This window comes from Ranitomeya imitator, chromosome 1 (genome assembly GCF_032444005.1).
Source record: "Ranitomeya imitator isolate aRanImi1 chromosome 1, aRanImi1.pri, whole genome shotgun sequence".
NCBI lineage: Eukaryota > Metazoa > Chordata > Amphibia > Anura > Dendrobatidae > Ranitomeya > Ranitomeya imitator.
This window is the reverse complement of record NC_091282.1, coordinates 388,988,695-389,004,624: the sequence shown is the minus strand read 5'-3', so window position 1 is coordinate 389,004,624 and position 15,930 is coordinate 388,988,695. Positions and strand designations below refer to the sequence as shown.

Here is a 15,930-nt window from a genome sequence, read left to right as displayed (position 1 = left end):
GTAAACCTATGGGAAACAAAAATCGCTGTACACATGCTGCGGAAAAACTGCACGGAAACGCAGCGGTTTACATTCCGCAGCATGTCACTTCTTTGTGCGGATTCCGCAGCGGTTTTACAACTGCTCCAATAGAAAATCGCAATTGTAAAACCGCAGTGAAATGCGCAGAAAAAAACGCGGTAAATCCGCCATAAATCCGCAGCGGTTTAGCACTGCGGATTTATCAAATCCGCAGCGGAAAAATCCGCAGAGGACCAGAATACGTGTGCACATTCCTAACCCTAACCCTAGCCCTAGCCCTAACCCTAACCCTACCCCTAACCCTACCCCTACCCCTACCCCTAACCCTACCCCTAACCCTACCCCTAACCCTAACCCTACCCCTAACCCTAACCCTATTCTAACATTAGTGGAAAAAAAAAATTCTTTATTTTTTTATTGTCCCTACCTATGGGGGTGACAAAGGGGGGGGGTCATTTATTATTTTTTTTATTTTGATCACTGAGATATAATCTATCTCAGTGATCAAAATGCACTTTGGAACGAATCTGCCGGCCGGCAGATTCGGCGGGCGCACTGCACATGCGCCCGCCATTTTGGAAGATGGCGGCGCCCGGGAGAAGACGGACGGGACCACGGCTGGATCGGTAAGTATGATAGGGTGGGGGGGGACCACGGGGGGGGGGGATCGGAGCACGGGGGGGGAATCGGAGCGCGGGAGGGGTGGAACGGAGCGCGGGGGGCGTGGAACGGAGCACGGGGGGGCTGGAATGGAGCACGGGGGGGTGGAACGGAGCACGGGGGGGGTGGATCGGAGTGCAGGGGGGGTGATTGGAGCACGGGGGGGTGATTGGAGCACGGGGGGAGCGGACACGAGCACGGGGGGGAGCGGAGCACAGGGCGGAGGGGAGCCGGAGCAGTGTACCGGCCAGATCGGGGGGGTGGGGGGGCGATCGGAGGGGTGGGGTGGGGGCACACTAGTATTTCCAGCCATGGCCGATGATATTTCAGCATCGGCCATGGCTGGATTGTAATATTTCACCCGTTATAATGGGTGAAATATTACAAATCGCTCTGATTGGCAGTTTCACTTTCAACAGCCAATCAGAGCGATCGTAGCCACGAGGGGGTGAAGCCACCCCCCCTGGGCTAAACTACCACTCCCCCTGTCCCTGCAGATCGGGTGAAATGGGAGTTAACCCTTTCACCCGATCTGCAGGGACGCGATCTTTCCATGACGCCGCATAGGCGTCATGGGTCGGATTGGCACCGACTTTCATGACGCCTACGTGGCGTCAAAGGTCGGGAAGGGGTTAAAATATAACGGTACATGTTCTTTCATAAAAACGTGTATGAGAGAATTGGAAGTGTGAACTGGGCCTTACGGTGTCTTAGTCTTCTGCATGCTTAATCCCTTTATGACCCCAGCTTTTTTCAGTTTTGAGTTTTCGCTCCCCTCCTTCCCAGAGCCATAACTTATTTTTATTTTTCCCGACAATTTGGCCATGTGAGGGCTTATTTTTTGCGGGACGAGTTGTACTTTTGAACGACACCATTGGTTTTATCATGTCGTGTACTAGAAAATGGGGGAAAAATTCCAAATGCGGTGAAATTGCAAAAAAAGTGCAATCCCACGCTTTTTTTTTGTTTGGCTTTTTTGCTAGGTTCACTAAATGCTAAAACCTGACCTGCCATTATGATTCTCCAGGTCATTACGAGTTCATAGACACCAAACATGTCTAGGTTATTTTTAAGTGGTGAAGAAAAACTCCAAACTTTCCTAAGAAAAAAAAAAAAATTGTACCATTTTCCAATACCCGTAGAGTCACCACTTTTTGTGATCTGGGGTCAGGTGAGGGCTTATTTCTTGCGTGCCGAGCTGACGTTTTTAATGATACCATTTTGGTGCACATATGTTCTTTTTATCGCCCATTATTGCATTTTAATGCACTGTCACGGCAACCAGAAAAAAACTGTTTTGGCGTTTTTTTTTTGTTTTTTATCGCTACGCCGTTTAGCGATCAGGTTAATCCTTTTTTTATTTATGGATCGGGCAATTCTGAATGCAGCGATACCAAATATGTGTAGGTTTGATTTTATTTTTATTTTGAATGGGGCAAAAAGTGATTTGAACTTTTATTTTTTTTTTTTTATATTTTTAAACTTTTGTTTTTACTTTTGGCATGCTTCAATAGTCTCCATGGGAGACTAGAAGCTGGCACAACTCGATCGGCTCTGCTACATACAGGTGATGGTCAGATCGCCTCTATGTAATAGAATTGCTGAATTGCTATGAGCGCCAACAACAGGGTGGCGCTCACAGCAAATCTGGCAGTGACAGCCACAGAGGTCTCCAGGAGACCCCAGGTTGTCATGCCAACACACCGGTGACCTGCGATCACATGAAGCAGGTCACCGGTGTGCGTATTTCCGTCGCGATTGACGGAAGCGCCATTAAAATGCCGCTGTCAGCGTTTGACAGCGGCATTTAACTAGTTAGTGGCTGCCAGTGGATAGCGATTTCACTCGTGGCCGTTGCGAGCACATGTCAGCTGTTCAAAACAGGAAAGATGTGGGCTCACTGCCGGAGCCCACATCAAAGGGAGGGTATCTGACATCGGTGTACTATTACGCCCGATCTCAGAAAGGGGTTAAAGTGCTTGGCCCACCTTGCCAACTTCTCACATATCCTCAGTCTAGGGGGATCAGTTGCTGATTGTCGAGGTATAACTACAGGTGGCCCCACTTTTCACATGAATATGGCTCTTGATCTTCCATCATTCATGATCTGACTGAGTTACATAGCCAAGAAAAGCACTGTGCTATCTCTCTATTGGTCCTATGGACAGTGAATTCAGTCGTTGTAGTGCACATGTGGGACCACAATTTAAAAAAAAAAGATAACTGCATTCATTCAACCCCTTCATAAATATCCTTCATGGAGGAGTGGGTGGGGGTGAATTGCGTGTGCTCAGCAGCTAAGTCCAGTGCACATAGGAGAAGTGCCGTTTGTGTAAGGGCTCACTCACACGAGCGGGGATTCTTTCTTCCAAGAGGATCTGATTATTGTAATGACACTCGGACCAAACTCTTTCAGAGTTTGATCAAAATGTCATCTGGGTGTGATACTATTCGCTTGCATGGGAGGATTGTATCACAGGTATGGAAAAGATGTAGAACTTTATTTATCCATCTTCTCCATTGTTTGAGTCCACGGATGTCAGACTGCACTTGGGTGACATCTGAGTACTGCACAACATTATAAAGCAGCCTAAAGACCCGCCCCCAGAAAATTATGTAAGCCCCGCCCCTTGGTAAACACTATAAAAATTGTAGCAAATAAAAAGGTTCATGTTTCTGATATATATATATAAAAAAAACACTTAAAGGACAAGTGGGAATACAAACAGAAAAAAACGGTCACTTCTGACTTGGCGTCAGGTCCTCACTAAATATCACTGTCAGACTCAAGTGCGTGAACCTATCACTAGCTGGAAGCAAGGGAGGCAGATTAAATAAGAATGCAGCAACAATAATCCATTACTTGTAGCATTAGGCTACGTTCCCTGTTATGACCTGGTGGTCAGGACAATAATGGACCTGGTGGTTAAGAGCACACGGAATGACCTGATAGTTACTGATAATATAGGACGAGCTCTGGGACGTGGGAACTCTGCTAACCGCAATCCCTAATCCTATCAAACACACTAGAAATAGCCGTGGATTGCGCCTAACGCTCCCTATGCAACTCGGCACAGCCTAAGGAACTAGCTAGCCCTGAAGATAGGAAAATAAAGCCTACCTTGCCTCAGAGAAATTCCCCAAAGGAAAAGGCAGCCCCCCACATATAATGACTGTGAGTAAGATGAAAATACAAACACAGAGATTAAATAGATTAAGCAAAGTGAGGCCCGACTAACTGAACAGACCGAGGATAGGAAAGGTTACTTTGCGGTCAGCACAAAAACCTACAAAAAGACCACGCAGAGGGCGCAAAAAGACCCTCCGCACCGACTCACGGTGCGAAGGCGCTTTCTCTGCGTCCCAGAGCTTCCAGCAAGCAAGACAACAAAAAATAGCAAGCTGGACAGAAAAATAGCAAACCAAAGAAATACAAGCTGGAACTTAGCTTCTGCAGGGAAGACAGGTCACAAGAACAATCCAGGAGTGAACTAGACCAATACTGGAACATAGACAGGTGGCCAGGAGCAAAGATCTAAGTGGAGTTAAATAGAGCAGCCCACTAACGAATTAACCTCGTCACCTGTGGAAGGAAACTCAAACACCCACCAGAGGAAGCCCATGGACAGAACCAGCCGAAGTACCATTCATGACCACAGGAGGGAGCCGGACAACAGAATTCACAACAGTTCCCACCATGATCTTTTGGGGAGTTTTTGATGTTGCAGATTCTCTGCACTTATTAGGTAAATTGGGCTACTTGTGTTTTTTTTATTGCTTTTGTGTGCATTTTTTTTGTTTTTTTTTTTATTGCTGCGGTTTTCGTGTTTGGTGTGTTATGCTTTAAATAAAGCTGCTTTATTCTTGATACTTCCTGGTATTTGGCTTTGACAAAACTTTTACATATATTAGGTGTGGTTTAGAAGAGTTTTGATGCATTCACGCAGTGGAAACGCAGTAGAAAAGCATGTGCATTTTGTTTCCTGTGGATTTTCCACATGTAATATAAATCTATGGGAAAAATGTGCATAGAAAACTCAGCATACCCACAAGAGAAGCGGACATGTTACGAATTTGAAAAACTCATCACAGGTCAGTTTACGTTGAATAAAATAAAAGCACCATGGGCAGGAAGTTTCTATAAATCCCATGCACTTTGCTGGAATTGTAAGACGTTGCGATTTTGATGCAGCAAAAATATGCAGCAGCAAAAATGCACCAAAAGCTCATTGAGGGAATGTAGCCCAAGATTGGTTTCAGAGGAGAAAGGGCTATATAATGGTAATTCACCCCTTCTACACAGCCAACATGAGATATGTAGTCCCCATTAACTCTTTCCCGACCTTGGACTTGCCCACTACATCATGGAAGAGATTAACTTCCCTACCTTGGATGTACTGGGTTCATTATGGTGATTTTGCAAGCACAAAAGCTGTGCGCAAGTAAACGCAGCTGACTGTTCAACTACCATCACAGTACATCTCACTAAATCTTTCACTCACTCATCTTTAGTGCATCTCACTAAATTAGATTATCAACAAGTTTATTTATTTCAGTTCATCAATACAAAAAGTGAAACTTACGGTATATATTATATAGAGTCATTACCAACAGCGTGATCTATTTCAAGTGTTTATTTCTGTTAATGTTGAGGATTATAACCTACAGCCAATGAAAGCCCAAAAGTCATTATCTAAGTAAATTAGAATAACAAAAAACACCTGCAAAGGCTTTCTAAGTGTTTAAAAAGTCTCTTAGTCTGTTTCAGTAGGTTCCAAAATCATGGGGAAGATTGCTGACTTGACAGATGTCCAGAAGGCAGTCATTGACACGTTCCACAAGGAGGGTAAGCCACAAAAGGTCATTGCTAAAGAAGCTGGCTGGTCACAGAGTGCTGTATCCAAGCATATTAATGGAAAGTTGAGTGGAAGGATAAAGTGTGGTAGAAAAAGGTGCACAAGCAACCGGGATAACTGCAGCCTTGAAAGGATTGTTAAGACAAGGCCATTCAAACATTTGGTGGAGATTCACAAGGAGTGGACTGCCGCTGAAATCATTGCTTCAAGAGTCACCACACACAGATGTATCCAGGACATGGACTACAAGTGTATCATTCCTTGTGTCAAGCCACTCATGACCAACAGGCAATGCCTGAAGCGTCTTACCTGGACCAAGGAGAAAAAGAACTGGACTGTTGCTCAGTGGTCCAAGGTGTCGTTTTCAGATGAAAGTACATTTTGCATTTCATTTGGAAGTCAAGGTCCCAGAGTCTGGAGGAAGAGTGGAGAGACACACAATCCAAGCTTCTTGAGGTCTAGTGTGAAGTTTCCACAATCAGTGATGGTTTGAAGAGCCATGTCATCTGTTGGTGTAGGTCCACTTTGCCTTATCAAGACCAAAGTCAGCGCAGCCGTCTACCAGGAAATTTTAGAGCACTTCATGCTTCCCTCTGCCGACAAGCTTTCTGGACATGGAAATTTCATTCTCCAGCAGGACTTGGCACCTTTCCACACTGCCAAAAGTACCAATGCCTGGTTTAAAATCAACAGTATCACTGTGCTTGATAGGCCAGCAAACTCGTCTGAACTTAACCCCATAGAGAATCTATGTGGTATTCTCAAGAGGAAGATGAGATACACCAGACCCAACAATGCAGATGAGCTGAAGGCTGCTGTCAAAGCAAGCTGGGCTTCCATAACACCTCAGCAGTGCCACAGGCTGAACGCCTCCATGCCACGCCACACTGATGGAGTAATTGAAACAAAAGGAGCCCCGACCAAGTATTGAGCGCATTTACTGAACACACATCTCAGTGACCCAACATTTTGGATGTTAAAATAACTTTTCAAGCTGGTGTTATAAATTATTCTAATTTACTGAGATAATGACTTTTGGGTTTTCATTGGCTGTAAGCCATAATCATCAACATTAACAGAAATCAACACTTGAAATAGATCAGTCTGTTTGTAATGACTATATACGAGTTTCACTTTTTTAGGATATTCTAATTTAGTGAGTTGCACTTGAAGCATCGTTCCTGGCAGTTTAACCCCCTAAATGCTGTGATCGATATTAATCGCAGCATTTAGAAGGCAAGGAGAGGGAGCTGTCTCATCTTTGATCGGCACTCCTGTGATGACGGACGATCTTTTCCATGGTGATCCAAAGTCATTGTGACAACATCCTGGTCACCAGGCAGGCAAGCTTCCCAGACAATGCCCAGCGCATGGTCTAACAAGCTTGGATGAAACTGCAAAACTGACACACTGCGATGCTGGTGCATTACAATGCTTTGAAACAGCGATCAGACTCCCATAAAGAGGCCAAGTAAAAAATTATTACAACATTAAAATAATATATATATATATATATATATATATATATATATATATATATATATATATATATATATATATATACACACACATATATATACATACATACATATACATACACAGAGTACAGACCAAAAGTTCGGAAAGTTGTACATTCACACTGAAGGCATCAAAACTATGAATTAACACATGAGGAATTATATACTTAACAAAAAAGTGTGAAGCAACTGAAATTATGTCTTATATTCTAGGTTCTTCAAAGTAGCCACCTTTTGCTTTGATGACTGCTTTGCACACTCTTGGCATTCTCTTGATGAACTTCAAGAGGTAGTCCCCGGAATGGTCTTCCAACAATCTTGAAGGAGTTCCCAGAGATGCTTAGCACTTGTTGGCCCTTTTGCCTTCACTCTGCGGTCCAGCTCACCCCAAACCATCTCAATTGGGTTCAGGTCTGGTGACTGTGGAGGCCAGGTCATCTGGCGTACCACCCCATCACTCTCCTTCTTGGTCAAATAGCCCTTACACAGCATGGAGGTGTGTTTGAGGTCATTGTCCTGTTGAAAAATAAAAGATGGTCCAACTAAACGCTATCCGGATGGAATAGCATGCCGCTGCAAGATGCTGTAGTAGCCATGCTGGTTCAGTATGCCTTCAATTTTGAATAAATCCCCCCACAGTGTCACCAGCAAAGCGCCCCCACCCCATCACACCTCCTCCTCCATGCTTCACAGTGGGAACCAGGCATGTAGAGTCCATCCGTTCACCTTTTCTGCGTCGCACAAAGACACGGTGGTTGGAACCAAAGATCTCAAATTTGGACTCATCAGACCAAAGCACAAATTTCCACTGGTCTAATGTCCATTCCTTGTGTTCTTTAGCCCAAACAAGTCTCTTCTGCTTGTTGCCTGTCCTTAGCGGTGGTTTACTAGCAGCTATTTTACCATGAAGGCCTGCTGCACAAAGTCTCCTCTTAACAGTTGTTGTAGAGATGTGTCTGCTGCTAGAACTCTGTGTGGCATTGACCTGGTCTCTAATCTGAGCTGCTGTTAACCTGCGATTTCTGAGGCTGGTGACTCGGATAAACTTATTCTCAGAAGCAGAGGTGACTCTTGGTCTTCCTTTCCTGGGGCGGTCCTCATGTGAGCCAGTTTCTTTGTAGCGCTTGATGGTTTTTGCCACTGCACTTGGGGACACTTTCAAAGTTTTCCCAATTTTTCGGACTGACTGACCTTCATTTCTTAAAGTAATGATGGCTACTCGTTTTTTCTTTACTTAGAATTTGTATTAAGGCAAGAAAAAAGCAGCTAACAGTCTATTCAGTAGGACTATCAGCTGTGTATCCACCAGACTTCTGCACAACACAACTGATGGTCCCAACCCCATTTATAAGGCAAGAAATCCCACTTGTTGAACCAGACAGGGCACACCTGTGAAATGAAAACCATTCCCGGTGGCTATCTCTTGAAACTCATCAAGAGAATGCCAAGAGTGTGCAAAGCAGTCACCAAAGCAAAAGGTGGCTACTTTGAAGAACCTAGAATGTAACACATACTTTCAGTTGTTTCACACTTTTTTTGTTAAGTATATAATTCCACATGTGTTAATTCACAGTTTTGATGCCTTCAGTGTGAATGTACAATTTTCATAGCCATGAAAATACAGAAAAATCTTTAAATGAGAAGGTGTGTCCAAACTTTTGGTCTGATATATATATATATATATATATATATATATATATATATATATACATATACACACAGTGGGGCAAAAAAGTATTTAGTCAGTCAGCAATAGTGCAAGTTCCACCACTTAAAAAGATAAGAGGCGTCTGTAATTTACATCATAGGTAGACCTCAACTATGGGAGACAAACTGAGATTAAAAAATCCAGAAAATTACATTGTCTGTTTTTTTATCATTTTTTTTGCATATTATGGTGGAAAATAAGTATTTGGTCAGAAACAAACAATCAAGATTTCTGGCTCTCACAGACCTGTAACTTCTTCTTTAAGAGTCTCCTCTTTCCTCCACTCATTACCTGTAGTAATGGCACCTGTTTAAACTTGTTCAGTATAAAAAGACACCTGTGCACACCCTCAAACAGTCTGACTCCAAACTCCACTATGGTGAAGACCAAAGAGCTGTCAAAGGACACCAGAAACAAAATTGTAGCCCTGCACCAGGCTGGGAAGACTGAATCTGCAATAGCCAACCAGCTTGGAGTGAAGAAATCAACAGTGGGAGCAATAATTAGAAAATGGAAGACATACAAGACCACTGATAATCTCCCTTGATCTGGGGCTCCACGCAAAATCCCACCCCGTGGGGTCAGAATGATCACAAGAACTGTGAGCAAAAATCCCACCGCCAGGGCAAAAGCACACCGCCAGGGCAACGAAGGAGTGGCTTCGTAAGAAGCATTTCAAGGTCCTGGAGTGGCCTAGCCAGTCTCCAGATCTCAACCCTATAGAAAACCTTTGGAGGGAGTTGAAAGTCCGTGTTGCCAAGCGAAAAGCCAAAAACATCACTGCTCTAGAGATCTGCATGGAGGAATAGGCCAACATACCAACAACAGTGTGTGGCAACCTTGTGAAAACTTACAGAAAACGTTTGACCTCTGTCATTGCCAACAAAGGATATATTACAAAGTATTGAGATGAAATTTTGTTTCTGACCAAATACTTACTTTCCACCATAATATGCAAATAAAATGTTAAAAAAAACAGACAATGTGATTTTCTGGATTTTTTTTTTCTCAGTTTGTCTCCCATAGTTGAGGTCTACCTATGATGTAAATTACAGACGCCTCTCATCTTTTTAAGTGGTGGAACTTGCACTATTGCTGACTGACTGAATACTTTTTTTGCCCGTGTGTGTATGCCTGCGCAGTCTGGCCCCCACAGAGTGACGCTCCCAGGAGATCGCGGTATGCGTAAACACTGAACGCATACCGCGATCTCCGCCGGAGAGTCAGGGACCGCCAGGAGGGTAAGTATATTCACCTTTCCCCGCTCCAGCGCTGCGTGCGGCTCCGTCTCCCGGCTCCTCTGCTGTGACAGTTCAGAGGGCGCGATGACGCGCTTAATGCGCGCCGGCGCCGCCCTCTGACTTACCAGTCACAGGCAGAGGAGCCGGAGTGTGTCTTCAAGAAAATGACGCCGGAAAGCGCGGACTGCGCAGGCGCCAATTCCTGCTGCCGGAATCGGCGCCTGCGCAGTCCGCGCTCTCCGGCGCCATTTTCTTGAAGACACACCTGCAGTGGAGCCGGACGATAGGCGAGTATGGTATTTTTTTTTTTTTTTTTATATGGCAGCAGCATACGGGGGCATACACACTGGAGCGTCTGATGGGGGGCATATAATACAATGGTGGCGCAGGATGGGAGCAGCACATGACAGAACGGGGGCAGGATGGCAGCAGCACATGACAGAACAGGCGCAGGATGGCAGCAGCACATGACAGAACGGGGGCAGGATGGCAGCAGCACATGACAGAACGGGCCCAGGATGGCAGCAGCACATGACAGAACGGGCCCAGGATGGCAGCAGCACATGACAGAACGGGCCCAGGATGGCAGCAGCACATGACAGAACGGGCGCAGGATGGCAGCAGCACATGACAGAACGGGCCCAGGATGGCAGCAGCACATGACAGAACGGGCCCAGGATGGCAGCAGCACATGACAGAACGGGCCCAGGATGGCAGCAGCACATGACAGAACGGGCGCAGGATGGCAGCAGCACATGACAAAACGGGCGCAGGATGGCAGCAGCACATGACAAAACGGGGGCGCAGGATGGGAGCAGCACATGACAAAACGGTGGCGCAGGATGGGAGCAGCACATGACAGAACGGGGGCGCAGGATGGGAGCAGCACATGACAGAACGGGCCCAGGATGGCAGCAGCACATGACAGAACGGGCGCAGGATGGCAGCAACACATGACAGAACGGGGGCGCAGGATGGCAGCAGCACATGACAGAACGGGCCCAGGATGGCAGCAGCACATGACAGAACGGGCCCAGGATGGCAGCAGCACATGACAAAACGGGGGCGCAGGATGGCAGCAGCACATGACAAAACGGGGGCGCAGGATGGGAGCAGCACATGACAGAACGGGGGCGCAGGATGGGAGCAGCACATGACAGAACGGGGGCGCAGGATGGGAGCAGCACATGACAGAACGGGGGCGCAGGATGGGAGCAGCACATGACAGAACGGGGGCGCAGGATGGGAGCAGCACATGACAGAACGGGGGCGCAGGATGGGAGCAGCACATGACAGGATGGGGGCGCAGGATGGTAGCAGCACATGACAGGATGGGGGCGCAGGATGGTAGCAGCACATGACAGGATGGGGGCGCAGGATGGGAGTAGCACATGACAGGATGGGGGCGCAGGATGGGAGCAGCACATGACAGGATGGTGACGCAGGATGGAGCAGCACATGACAGGATGGGGACGCAGGATGGAGCAGCACATACTAGGATGGAGACCATATACCAATATAAATGCTCGCCACCCGGGCGTAGAACGGGTTCAATAGCTAGTGTAATATATATATATATATATACATATACACACACACTAGCTGAAGAGCCCGGCGTTGCCTGGGCATAGTAAATATCTGTGGTTAGTTATAGCGCCTCACTTCTCTTATTTTCCCATCACGCCTCTCATTTTCCCAATCACATCTTTCATTTTCCCCCCCACATCTCTCATTTTCTCCCTCACTCCTCTCATTCCCCACTAACACTTGTCATTTCAACCTCACATCTGTCATTTTCCCTTACTCCTCATTTTGCACTCACACCTCTCAATTTCCCCTCAGTATATACAGGTTTGTCATCTCCCTTATATATAGTATACACCTGCATGTCATCTCCTGTATATAGTATATTCCTGTATGTCATCTCCCCTGTAAATAGTATATACCTGCTGTAGGTCATCTCCTCCTCTATATACCTATGTGTCATCTCCTCTTTAACCTTTGTCCGGCTGAGTAGGTACAATTGTAACTATTCCGTTTTAAAATTGCTTTTTTTCGAAAAGCCGTAGAGGGCTGAAATTTCGTGACATCTCTGCAGTTTTGGTCCAGAATATATTGGCCAAATTTCAATAAAATATATATGAAGGTACAATTGTACCTCTGCAGCCTGTTAACGTTGTAAAATTATGCAGCCTGACAAAGGTTTATATAGTATATACCTGTGTGTCATCTCCTCCTGTATATACCTGTGTGTCATCTGCTCCTGTATATAGTATATACCTGTATGTCATCTGCTCCTGTATATAGTATATACCTGTATGTCATCTGCTCCTGTATATAGTATATACCTGTGTATCATCTCCTCCTGTAAATGGCATATAATATATAGCATATATCTGTGTCATCTCCTCCTGTATATAGTATGTACCTGCATGTCATCTCCTCCTGTATATAGTATTTACCTGTGTGTCATCTCCTCCTGTATATAGTATTTACCTGTGTGTCATCTCCTCCTGTATATAGTATATACCTGTGTGCCATCTCCCCTGTTTATAGTATATACCTGTGTGTCATCTCCTCCTGTATTAGACCGCGTTCACACGTTATTTGGTCAGTATTTTTACCTCAGTATTTGTAAGCTAAATTGGCAGCCTGATAAATCCCCAGCTAACAGGAAGCCCCTCCCCCCTGGCAGTATATATTAGCTCACACATACACATAATAGACAGGTCATGTGACTGACAGCTGCTGTATTTCCTATATGGTACATTTGTTGCTCTTGTAGTTTGTCTGCTTATTAATCAGATTTTTATTTTTGAAGGATAATACCAGACTTGCGTGTGGTGGCACACACACTGCACCAATAGATGCCCGTCACTGGGCGGCACACACACTGCACCCATAGATGCCCGTCACTGGGCGGCACACACACTGCACCCATAGATGCCCGTCAATGGGCGGCACACACACTGCACCCATAGATGCCAGTCACTGGGCGGCACACACACTGCACCCATAGATGCCCGTCACTGGGTGGCACACACACTGCACCCATAGATGCCCGTCACTGGGCGGCACACACACTGCACCCATAGATGCCCGTCACTGGGCGGCACACACACTGCACCCATAGATGCCCGTCACTGGGCGGCACACACACTGCACCCATAGATGCCCGTCACTGGGCAGCACACACACTGCACCTATAGATGCCCGTCACTGGGCAGCACACACTGTACCTATAGATGCCCGTCACTGGGCAGCACACACTATACCTATAGATGCCCGTCACTGGGCAGCACACACTGTACCTATAGATGCCCGTCACTGGACAGCACCCACTGTACCTATAGATGCCCATCACTGGGCAGCACCCACTGTACCTATAGATGCCCGTCACTGGGCAGCACCCACTGTTCCTATAGATGCCCGTCACTGGGCAGCACACACTGTACCTATAGATGCCCGTCACTGAGCAGCACACACTGTACCTATAGATGCCAGTCACTGGGCACACACTGTACCTATAGATGCCCATCACTGAGCACATGCTGTAATAACACCTGCACCTATAGATGCCCATCACTGGGCACATGTTGCAATAACACCTGCACCTATAGATGCCCGTCACTGGGCAGCACACACTGTACCTTTAGATGCCAGTCACTGGGCAGCACACACTGTACCTATAGATGCCCGTCACTGGGCAGCACACACTGTACCTATAGATGCCCATCACTGGGCAGCACACACTGTACCTATAGATGCCAGTCACTGGGCACACACTGTACCTATAGATGCCCATCACTGAGCACATGCTGTAATAACACCTGCACCTATAGATGCCCATCACTGGGCACATGTTGCAATAACACCTGCACCTATAGATGCCCGTCACTGGGCAGCACACACTGTACCTTTAGATGCCAGTCACTGGGCAGCACACACTGTACCTATAGATGCCCGTCACTGGGCAGCACACACTGTACCTATAGATGCCCATCACTGGGCAGCACACACTGTACCTATAGATGCCAGTCACTGGGCACACACTGTACCTATAGATGCCCATCACTGAGCACATGCTGTAATAACACCTGCACCTATAGATGCCCATCACTGGGCAGCACACACTGTACCTTTAGATGCCAGTCACTGGGCAGCACACACTGTACCTATAGATGCCCGTCACTGGGCAGCACACACTGTACCTATAGATGCCCATCACTGGGCACATGCCATCTCCCGTGTGACCGTCCAGGTCCGGCAGCATACACACAGGTGGGTGTCCTCACGCCTTCTTACCTCTCCTCACAGTCCCGGCATTTAATAATAATGGAGACAACTTTACAGAACAGTTCTTCCACCATGGTGCCGCCGTCCCCTCCTCCACGTACATGTCCCGCCGGCTCCCGGGCAGGGGTCTGCACAGACCGGCACCTGTCAGCAGCAGCAGCAGCAGCAGCAGTCAGGCCGGGCAGCACCGGGCACCATGCTCGCCGTGGGTGTGAGGCGCCTCACCTCGGCCGCTCCTCCTCCTCGTTACCTTCCCCTCCCCAGGCTCACAGCCTCCTCGGCTCCCGTGGGGATTCGCGCCACCTTCCCGCCGCCCTCTTGTCTTTCCTTGTCTCACTTCTTAATTCCACCTGAAGCCACAATTGAGCAACTGCAGGCAGGTCACCTCGGGGCAGGTGTGCACACAGGGAGCCCACAGGGGCAGCCATTACTGCCAATAGTTTCCAGCAACGAACTGCTGTCCGTCTTCATGTCCTCCTCAGGCTAATGTCCTGCTGCAGGTGATTGAGGCGAGGGTGACCGGACCTGCAGACAAGAAATGGCCACAGTCACCACTGTCATACTACTGTTTGGCTGTAAAAGTTCCATCTCGGCATGGTGGCTAGCAAGTGACGGCTACTGACCGCCACACATTCAGCGCAGTCAAAGATGGCGGCACCTCACAGAGTACATCATTATGGATCGAGATTCCTGTCAAATGGACACTACTGAACTAGCAGAGACCCATATTAGCTGCTCCAAAACGTCTATCAGGGGAAAGGGAAAGACTCAAAAACTTTTGTTGGGAGTAAATAGGAAATCCGAGCATTTCTCCGGCAGGCCCTACACAGAGGTCTGAAATGGATGGAAAAAGTGCTGACAGGAAGAACAGCATGAGGAAGACCCCTGGAAGCCTCTCTGACCCCCAGCTAGCTGCTCAGAACCATCGGGTCACACTTTTACTCCAAGTTAAACCCTTTATGACCTTGGTTTTTTCCGTGTTCGTTTTTCGCTCCCCTCCTTCCCAGAGCCATAACTTTTTTATTTTTCCGTCAATTTGGCCATGTGAGGGCTTATTTTTTGGGGGACGAGTTGTACTTTTGAACGACATCATTGGTTTTACCATGTCGTGTATGAGAAAACAGGAAAAAAAATCCAAGTGCGGTGAAATTGCAAAAAAGTGCAATCCCACACTTGTTTTTTGTTTGGCTTTTTTGCTAGGTTCACTAAATGCTAAATCTGACCTGCCATTATGATTCTCCAGGTCATTACGAGGTCATAGACACCAAATATGACTAGGTTATTTTTTATCTAAGTGGTGAAAAAAAATTCCAAACTTTGCTAAAAAAAAAAATTGTGCCATTTCCCGATACCCATAGCGTCTCCATTTTTCATGATCTGGGGTCGGTTGAGGGCTTATTTTTTGCATACCGAGCTGGCGTTTTTAATGATAGCATTTTGGTGCAGATAGGTTCTTTTGATCGCCCGTTATTGCATTTTAATGCAATGTCGCGGCAACGAAAAAAAGTAATTCTGGCGTTTCAAATTTTTTTTCTTGCTACGCTGTTTAGCGATCAGGTTAATGCTTCTTTTTTTTTTTGATAGATCGGGTGATTCTGAACACGGCGATACCAAATATGTGTAGGTTTGAT

General features: G+C 46.6%; 1 protein-coding gene across 2 annotated transcripts in view; it reads right to left on the bottom strand.

Moving 5' to 3' along the window:
• Window positions 1-14,634, bottom strand: part of LOC138674204 (spindle assembly abnormal protein 6 homolog) — a 103,684-nt gene extending 89,050 nt beyond the window's left edge. The window contains exon 1 of one of the 2 annotated variants that reach the window (XM_069762113.1): window positions 14,309-14,634. In XM_069762113.1, coding sequence (XP_069618214.1) covers window positions 14,309-14,373 — 65 coding nt within the window. In that variant the 5' untranslated portion in view covers window positions 14,374-14,634. The remainder of the gene's footprint in view (window positions 1-14,308) is intronic. The other variant, XM_069762117.1, reaches the window with a different exon arrangement.
• Between the last annotated feature and the right edge of the window lie 1,296 nt (window positions 14,635-15,930).